We start from the raw sequence: 10,273 nt of genomic DNA, 5'->3' as shown, positions 1-10,273 counted from the left end.
ATACAGAGCAGAAAGAAATTTATTTGCAGTAATGTTTTGATCCCTGGTAGGTTTAACATGAAACTGATGGACAGTATATGAAGAAACATATTTGCTTCTCTTCATCCTGCATACTGTTGTAACCTTTGATTTAGCTTCATTTACTCACCACGAAGCCAGTGGATATGCCTATGACCATCCACCATGGATGACACTGACAGATTATTTATTGGCAACTTTATTTTTGTGTTGCTGAAAAAATATATTCAAAGAGCTCCCTTCTTTGGGCATTAGCCTATATGACACTTACAGGAAACTCACGTATTCTTATGGAAATGTGCATAAATTAAAACTTTTTTTTTTTTAAAAACTGAAGTAAGCAGTAATATACAGTCTAATTTGATAAACCTATGAAAATTAATCAAATTATTTCACAGAAAAATTTCTCAGATAAATGGTACTTATATAAACCTCAAATACTAAAATTGCATTAATGATATTCTACAGTAGGACAGAAAATAACATCAACAGGATTGAGAAAGTAAGTAGCAGTCAGCGCTGCTATTAACCGATCACCACCTTGTCTGTAAAAGCAGACGTTTTGACAGTTTGTTGTTCTGCAGCATTCAGCTGTGTTAACGCCACAAAAATGTCACAACCTTCCCAGGAGTGGGGGTTCCAGCAAATTTGTCTCTACAAAACCATATTTGGTAAAAACCACACCTCCAACACCTCATACCAAATGTCAAGCACAGGGAACACCTAATCTATAGTAGGCAAGGCAAGTTTATTTATATAGCACAATTCAAGGTGTTCAGCAAGGTGATTCAAAGTGCTTTACAGAGACATTTAAAAAATAAAAACAAATAAAAAGCATGATTTAAAATGGGGGGGAAAGAAAGGAACAGTAGATAAAATCAGTAGTTAAAATGTAAGTTTTGAAATGTAAGCTTAAAAGTAAAACAGTGCGGATTTGGTGCTTTATTCAAATACAGCTGAGAATAGGTGAGTCTTCAACCTGGATTTAAATAAACTGAGTGTTTCAGCTGATCTGAGGCTTTCTGGGAGTTTGTTCCAGATATATGGAGCATAAAAGCTGAATGCAGCTTCTCCGTGTCTGGTTCTGACTCTGGGAACTGATAAAAAACCGGATCCAGGAGGTGTATTTTGGTCCTAAACCATTCAGAGCTTTATAGGCCAGCATCAGAACTTTAAAGTCTATCCTCTGACGGACAGGCAGCCAGTGTAAAGACCTCAGAGCTGGACTGATGTGGTCCACTTTTTTGGTCTTAGTAAGGACTCGAGCAGCAGAGTTCTGAATGAGCTGTAGTTGTCTGACTGGTTTTTTAGGTAGACCTGTAAAGATGCTGTTACAGTAATCAAGCCTACTAAAGATGAATGCATGGACTAGTTTTTCCAGGTCCTGTTGAGACATCAGATCTTTTATCCTTGAAATATTCTTGAGGTGATAGTAAGCTGATTTTGTTATTGTCTTGATGTGTTTTTATAAGTTTAGGCCTGCATCCATCACTACACCCACATTTCTCGCCTGGTTGGTGGTTTTTAGGTGTGTAGATTGAAGTTCTCTGGTGACCTGTAATCATTTTTCTTTGGCTCCAAAGACTATTACTTCTGTTTTGTTTTTGTTTAGCTGGAGAAAATTGCGACACAACCAGTCATTAATTTCCTCTATGCATTTACCAAGAGCCTGTACAGGGCCTCGGTCTCCTGGTGACATTGTGATATATTTGTGTGTCATCTTCATAGCTGTGATAGTTTATTTTGTTGTTCTTTATAATCTGTGCCAGTGGGAGCATGTAAATGTTAAACAGAAGGGGTCCCAAGATGGAACCTTGGGGGACTACACATGTGATTAGGGATGGGTATTGATAAGATTTTAACGATTCCGATTCCATTTTCGATTCTGTTTAACGATTCGATTCCTTATCGATTCTCTTATCGATTCTCTTATCGATTCTTTTTTTTTTAAAAAGGAGAACACTAAGTTCGATTAGCTTAGAACTTTGTTTTATATCTTCTCTTTGAACAAGATAGAAATTTAGGAGTAACATGGCCTTACAAACCCAACAGTGAGATCTTAAGAGATCCACAGCCTACGGCTCTTCAATGGGGTGTCACAGGGTCCCCAGGAAAAAAAATGTATATGTAAAATAATAAAATTAATATTCTCCTGTAGCAATAACAAAGTTTAACATAAATTATTCTGTAGCAATTACACAAGAATATCCAGTAATGTCCTGCCTACAATTAAACACATTCACTTACCAAAGTGAAATCGGGGGCATCTGCTGTGGCAAATGGGTGCAAGCCTTTGACCACAAACTTAGACACTGCTGGGTGACATTCGTCTATCCTGGCCTGAAAGGAGACGCTACAGTGAGAACTGCAGCGAGAACTGCCAGCATCTGAGCCAGCCAGACTCTGTCTCTCTCATCATGGTTATCTAAATGCAACGCACAGTAATAGCAGGTTTTGTAATAAGGTAAATCGCGCTAACATAATATGCAATGCTAATTGATTAGTTACCTGCAGTATTAACGGGAGAGGACGTGGAAACGCTACCGCTGCTGCTGGGTTGAGCTTCGCTAGTCCGGAGCGGATCAAAAACACGACATTCGTTGAAAGCAATCGCGTGTTTTTTGAGCAAATGCTTTTGCATATTCGTAGTGTTTCCTCCCTTTGATGAAATCTCTACTTTGCAAGTATTGCACGTTGCCCTGTTGTCATCCTTTCTCATAAAGTGTAACCAAACTTTTGAGCGTTTGCGCCGCTCAGGCGCCATGTTTCCTACTGGGTAAAAGACGCTACTCAACGTGATGACGTCATTCGGGGCGACTGGAATCGATAAGGGAATCGTTTTTAAAAGTGGCAAACGATTCCAAGGAATTGAAACAGTGGGAACCGGTTCTCAACAAGAACCGGTTTTCGATACCCATCCCTACATGTGATACTTGTCTGCTCAGATGTGAAGTTACCCATTGATACAAAGTATTTCCTGTTTTCTAAGTATGTTTTGAACCAGTTTAGTACAGTTCCTGAAAGACCTGCCCAGTTCTCCAGTCGTTTGAGTAATATGTTGTGGTCAACTGTATCAAATGCTGCACTGAAATCCAGTAAAACTAAAACAGACATTTTTCCACTGTCTGTATTCAGACATATGTCATTAAACACTTTGGTCAGAGCAGTCTCAGTGCTGTGGTTCTGTCTAAAACCTTACTGGAAGGCATCATAGCAGTTATTCTGTGTTAAGAAGTAATTAAGGTGTTGAGAAACTGCTGAGTAATCTAGTGTCAAATGTGAGGCAACCTCACAGCTAAAGCTTGGCCTAAAATAGGGCATGCATATGTCAATGAGTCCAAGCACAGAAGCAAATTTGCAATGGAATGGCCCATTAAAGTCTAGATCTCAGCCCATCTGAAATCTTGTGAAGGGTCGTTAAAAGACCCTTAACAAGTGTGTGAAAATCTCAATGACCTAAAGCAATGCTGTAAAACGGGGCAAGTCATATAGAAAATGCTTATAACAAGCTACTGCTGCCAAAGACACAAGTTAATCTTTTTTTTCATAAAGTCCTATTAAAACTTTCTTTTTCATATGACTGTATGTACATAGTTTTAAACTACAAGTTATTCTAGTAGCCATACGACAAATTGGATGTAGGCAAAAATTTATCTAGGCTTATAGAAGAAGCATTCACACACATGCAGAGGAATAAAATGACTGTATCTTTTAGGATTTATGAACGTCAAACCTCTTAACCCTTAGCTGTTAGCTGTATATAACAATCTCATACTCGTGACTGCTGCTGATACAAGAATGCCTCTGTATATTTTTAGAGGGATATTTCCACCATCAGGCGAAGGGACAGCTTGAGTTTTTTCCGACCTGCAACACGTCACCTGCAAAGTAAAAGGAAAAAAAGCAGTTTATTTATCAGTTTACTTGTCAGTTATTAGTAGGTCAGCTAATAGTACTGTTGTATAAACTGAAATGTACTTTAAACCCGGTAGGCCAGCTCTGTAAATTACGACACCGAGGTACAGAGTCCAGTTACAGGGTGTGCCAAGGCCAGACCCAGAAACAGCATGGGGACAGCTGCTATACTGTTAAGAATGCCTCAATCATAGGGGATCGTATGATTGAGTTTTTCTCTGTATGTATTATTGTAGGGTCTACCTTACAACATAAAGTGCCTTGAGGCGACTGTTGTTTTGATTTGGCGCTATATAAATAAAACTGAATTGAAAATTGAATTGAATTTTAAAGCAAAAGGACCCCTAAAAGCTTCTTAAGCTCAGATAACTCCATGTGCTGAACTTGTCATTAACCCACTATTGATCATGTGTGTCGCCACATGAGCCAAGGTGTGAAAAATGATCATTAACATCATCACAGCTGAGGGGTGAAACCTCTGAGATATTGCTCTATCCCATCATATGTTTTAAGAGATTTCTTTACATGTGTATTCCTTTTATTTCCTTTCAGCCTCATAGGGAACGTTTATGCTCCAGTGGGTGGTAGGTCTCTGACCTACCCTTTGACCTACAATACCCACTCCAATGGGAATCAAATAGGTATCTATTTTTTGGTGAACTTGATGTTTTCATCCACTCAGCTCATGTGTTCATGAAACCTCTACCTCTTGTGTTTTGATTTTTAACCAAGTGTCATCTTGAATAAACCAGTAGGTGTTTCTTTATTTGAGCTTCTTCTTTAAAGATGTTGACCTTTGAGTGACACAACCCTTATTGTATTTCAAATATGTGATGGTAAGGCAGAGGTCTAACAGGGAGTAAATCGGATTGGGATGAGGCTCTTACAACTACTATGACCTGGATTACTGAGAACCTACACAGACATTTCACAATTTTATATAATGTCCTGTCTGTTTAAAGGTTGCGTTTCATGTTTTAAAGTAAGAATGTATTATGAAGTACTTGGATGAGATAAAATGGGACAATTTTCAGTAGATTCACCACACATGAGATTTAAGCTACTACTACGTTTATAATAACTGTTGTATTTGCAAAAATGTACAATTTTAGTTCATCTTAAACTTTGTAGAGGACAAAAAAGTAATACCTGGGCACATTCGGCATGGTATCACTTTCTGTCGTATTTGTTTACATAACCGTAACAGTGTACCATACATTTAATATAGGTTCACCAAGTACACTTAAGCTACTCGCTGAAGCTTTTACTTTGGAAGGTCATGGCGGAAATCACGTGTTTACGTCGGCTTGCTTGACGCAACGGCTTTAAATGGGAATACCCTCGATCCGCTGTGGAGTCTCCTTTAAAAAATCTTACCGCGTCACTGGGATGCGGATCTGGGAGCCGGACACCTAGCCGACCATCCCCGCTTATATATGCCCTCCACCGGTAGGCCGTTTTCCTCTCTGTGTTATTTTTCTTCTTCTTTTATTTTTAACGTGTGTCACATTTAAATAGTTACATCAGCCTTTTATTCTGCTCCGTTCATGCAATGACCGGCTTATGACTTTCAGAGGTAACCTCTCATACAGAAATAGTTCGCCGCCGGGGTTAAAATTAGATAGCTTAGTGTGTAAATGTGTGCTATTAATAACGCAGTGGCTGCTGGGGAGATCAGGCTTGTGCTCACTTGGCACATGTGTGCACCAAAGCTGTAGGTTGCATGTCATTTTTAGTTCCTGGAGGCAGCCTGCATAACATGTTACGAATGTTATGCAAATATTAACAATCGATCAAGTCAGGTCTTGTTGTTTTACTTTCTGTATGCACCCAATGCCCTCTGTCGCAGTCACAGGTACAGCTAGATTGCAGTACTGGGTTAATAACATGCTTGTAAAATCAGCCTGGCCTTCTAGGGCGTATTCGTTATGCATCACACTCCTGTTATGTTGGTTTCCAGGAACACCAATTATGTTCCTGGGTCAATGTTTACTCATCCAAAAGTGTCAGAAACACTGGCATTGATTATTTTACAATTTTCTTTTATAATTTTGATTTTGTTTTGTTTTGTTTTCTGTAGTGATGCAGATGACATGTGACATCTCTTATCAAATCATTTCTTTTCTCTGATCTGCCACTTTTAATGTTTCCTACCTTGGCGGGAAAATGCTCACGTGAATTTAATAATGGCTCATTTCACACACACACGCCCGACAAGTGGAATGCATCCCACTGTTAACACCTTTGCTTTTCGTTTCTGCTATGAGGTGTCTAAAGATTAATTGCCATATCTGCAAATATGACATATTTATGTCAAGTTTTAAAACTTGGCATGAAAACTAAAAGGTTGTTACAGGGGAAAAAATTGTTAAAGCTTTACATTTTTCAAAATATACACTCCTGTTCATCTTCAATTCAGAGGAATCATAGCTCTTTTCATAAAAACGTCTACATTTCACAGTAACTACTCCAGTAGATTTAACATCCCACCAAACGTCTGTGACATAATCAGCCCTCTCTTCGCTGGAGTTACAACAGGCCTATAAAAGGGGAAGCCTTGTGCTATATATCAGCTATGTAAACAAGAGACTGGCACTGCTGGAAGATGTGGCCTCTAAGTTTAAATAAATGATTTTAAAAAGGACTGAAGGCATGTTTGTGTGGAAAGAGATTTAGATAAAGAGTTTAACAATTTGCCCTTCTTTGGGGTTGTTGTTGTTGTTGTTGTTTTTTTCATTTCTTTCATTAATTGTAATGAACATCCTGTTTATGAGGTACTTTTGTTTCATTTAAACTCCCTTCCTTTACTCTTGTAAACACACATTTCCCCTTCAGCTCATAGCCTCATTAAGAGTCTTAATGCATGTTGTTGTTTTCCTCTGGTGCTTCAGTTTAATTTAACCCTGAACTCTCTGTGATTTAAACTCTGATTGATGGCTTTTTTAGCTTCTCGCCATTAAAGTTTTACACCAGGATGCTATAAAACAGTGTGCTTCAGAGTCTGCTGTTCTTGACGGTGAGAAAAAAAGGGCTCTCTGTTTCATTCCTTCCACCTCTGCTTTTTTCCCCCCCCCAGAAAGAAATCACTCACCAAAGATGACAGCTCCTTTAACGCCTGCCGCACCACAGGATCAACGCTTTTTGGTGTTGTTTGACTTCGACGAGACCATCATTTGCGAAAGCAGCGACGATGCTTTGGTGCGTACTCTGCCAGACAAAGAGCTCCCTGCTTGGCTGAAAAACAGTTACAGGGAGGGGCAGTATAATGAAAATACGCAGAAGATTTTGGCCTACATGGCTGAGCAGGGCGTCTCTAAAGACTCCATCCATTCAGCAGTGGAGAAGATCCCACCAAATCAAGGCCTCATGAATCTCTTCCAGTATCTGCAGAGCCACCAGCAGGACTTTGAGCTTGTGGTGGTCTCCGATGCCAACATGTATTTTATTGAAACCTGGCTTAGGCATGCTGGGGTGCGTGACCTTTTCAGAAAGATTTTCACAAACCCATCCAGTTTTAATGCGGCTGGTCAGCTTGTGCTCCTCTCTTTCCACTCGCACTCATGCCCCCGTTGTCCTGATAACATGTGCAAGCAGGTGATCCTTCGGGAGTATTTGGCGGAGCGGCAGAAGGAGCGTGGCGGCGTTCCCTTTCAAAGGGTCTTCTATATTGGAGATGGGGCCAATGACGCCTGCCCTTGTCTGGCTTTGGGGCCCCGGGACACGGCTTTCCCCAGGAAAGACTTTCCAATGCACAGGCTGCTAAAGGAGTTTCAGCAGTCTGCCAAGTTCAAAACAAACATTGAACCTTGGGTCAGTGGCAAAGACATAGTAGACTGCCTGAAGAAAATAGTGGAGGAGAAATGAGAACTGCATGCCTGTACTTGTGAAAGAAGGTCTGTAAGAGGGGAACAAGTGCAATAAAGGTGCGCCAACACTAGTCCACTTGGCAGGCAGGTTATGCATGATTTTAGCCGAGCAACAACCAGACCATCCTACAGATGTAGGATTTATTTTATTTTTATTCTTCAACTTTGTGAAATCTTAATTGAAAATGATCAAATGTGGTAGTAAGAGGTTCTAAATAGAAGATTCCTTTTTGTACCAGGCCAGGTGTTTCCCCTTGTTTCCACTCTCTATGCTACGATAAGCTAGCCAGTAAATGGTTAACTCATAGTGCTAATGGTTTTTAAATATAATGTTTGACAAGACACTTAAACTGCTGTAATTTTAGCCTCATGCAAAAGGCTATTTCATCCCAATGACTCTGGTATTAAACATGTATGCCGCATTGTAAATCGCGTGGTATTAAAATTCAGTTAGCTAGCAATAGCAAGGATATTTGATCAATAATAGATATGCAGTATTCATTATGCACTTTGTTCTCCTTATCAAGTCTGATAAATGGGAGAGAACATCGTAACCAAATTGTCATGCGTGCTCTGAAGTTGCCGTTTATGAAGCAACCATCCCCTTCAGTACACGTGTAGTTTACATTTTTGAGCAATGCGAACTCTGATGGTTTGCTTCTCCTCTTAACTGTATGAGATTTCATTCATGGGGAGATTTAAACTTTTTCTCTTTTGTCACGCTTCCTTTAAAAAAACTCCATCTACGTCCACATAAGTAGGGCCAGGTGTTATGAAACTTTCTGGGACATATGACCATGTTGGCCAAGGACAAGGTCAGAAAAGATAAGAGATAAGATGACATACGCCAGTACCTGTGCACTCCCCACCTCCCATTACTGATACTTAATCTGGGCTTGATTGCACAACAGTAATTTACACCAGGCATGCCATAGACACACAGCTGCCGGTCGGTCTAACGTTATTCCCTGTCCCTCTGAAACAATGGAAAAAAGCCAAATGCACACTACCAATTTTAGAAGGGTTAATGTAATGGAATCATACCATATTAAAAACTTCTAGTGATTATTTTTACTGATAAGATGTTTTCATTTTGGGTCAGGATAAAGAAGTTCTTCTTTCTATTTGAATGCTTTCCCAGTTGATGATTTTCAGTATATCTGCATAAATCAGCATGTAAATTCATTTCTTCCTCACTAAACTTGCAACAGGGGAAAAATATATACTTAGTATTGTTTGGTATTGATTATGAAGAGTTAATTAATGCATTGAAGGGTATTCTTTTCTTCATTTTTTGTTTGAAGCAATACTTTACATCTGTTAAGTCTTGAATCCCTTGTGAGACTGGTTTCAGCTTTAGAAAAGCTAATATTGAACTATGTTAGGTTAATGCTGTCTGTCTTTACCAAGATGAATTTGATACTCAAGAGTTCTGTTTCCTGGTTGAATAAAGTCCATGTTTGTAAAGGGAAAAGTGGGTGCTAATGAAAAGAAGTAAAACGGTAAAGTAGTGTGTAAAACTGGTGACATTTTTTTAGCCTTAACAAATGACAAATTGTTGTGTAAGTGCTGGAAATTTACTTTAAGGGGTGTTTTTTTAATTTCTCAGGGAAGGGAGACTTAAACGAGCAACATCATATAGCAGCATTTGTTTATTTTGTACTGTTGAATTTCAACCAAACTAATTTTACTTGTGAACTTTTATAGATGTCATGAGTCTGACTCTGAAATTCACTGAGCTCTAAACCTAATTCTTATCCAATGCTGTGTTACAAATATGCTGTGGGTGTTCCTCTGTATCGTACTGTAATTGTAGAGATCATGGTTTAAGACTGTAAAAACATTAGTTTACTTTAAATCTGTGTACCTGTAAAACTAAAATAGATTTGGTGCAATAACTAAATGCTCTATACAGAGAGGTTATACTGGATGAAAAACTTGACTTGTGATATTTTTATGTGTGTTACTCAACCACAGATCACTTCAATATTGCGATTTTTAGACAACCATGCTTATATTACAACAATGGGGGGGAAAGAAAAGGTCTTGTTTTTCGATTTTGCGGTTTGTTGTATATTCATTACATCAAAAGTTCTATTATGCGTGTAATGTATCATATTAACAGGAATATAAAGCCATTACCTGACAATGTGTTTTTGTTGTCTGGTTTATATCTGTGACACAAAATCAACACCCCGTAAAGATGAGTTCTAATTTATAACAGCACATGCAAAAACACCACAGAGCTTGAGCACAGCAAATCTTTTTACAGTATAAAAAATATACTGGAGAAAATAACACAGTTATAATTCATCTTAAGCTGAAATGGCCTTTGAGAAGAAGTATAGTTTCAGTTGGGGTTTCTATACCAGTCAGCAACTGCAATCATGATATCAGTGTTAGTGTTTTTCTTAGTTCAACAAATTGCCTTTTCCTAGTCAGGATGTGATGAAACCATGAACGATCTCCTCAAG

The 10,273-nt window shown here is 38.8% G+C and overlaps 1 protein-coding gene across 2 annotated transcripts; it reads left to right on the top strand.

Moving 5' to 3' along the window:
* The first annotated feature begins 5,243 nt into the window (after positions 1-5,243).
* Positions 5,244-9,952, top strand: LOC113028434 (probable phosphatase phospho1). Of its 2 annotated transcripts, none has more exons than XM_026178691.1 (2): positions 5,244-5,382; positions 7,010-9,952. In XM_026178691.1, the coding sequence occupies exons 1-2, from the start codon at positions 5,370-5,372 to the stop codon at positions 7,795-7,797; spliced, it is 801 nt and encodes a 266-aa protein (XP_026034476.1). In that variant the 5' UTR covers positions 5,244-5,369; the 3' UTR covers positions 7,798-9,952. The 2 variants fall into 2 exon arrangements, with proteins under 2 accessions (XP_026034476.1, XP_026034477.1); XM_026178692.1 differs by lacking the exon at positions 5,244-5,382 and adding an exon at positions 5,404-5,509.
* Positions 9,953-10,273: the final 321 nt, after the last annotated feature.

The sequence above is a fragment of the Astatotilapia calliptera genome, chromosome 8 (genome assembly GCF_900246225.1).
Source record: "Astatotilapia calliptera chromosome 8, fAstCal1.2, whole genome shotgun sequence".
Classification (NCBI taxonomy): Eukaryota; Metazoa; Chordata; class Actinopteri; order Cichliformes; family Cichlidae; genus Astatotilapia; species Astatotilapia calliptera.
Note: the sequence above shows the minus strand (reverse complement) of the source record. Positions and strands in the feature narration are given on the sequence as shown.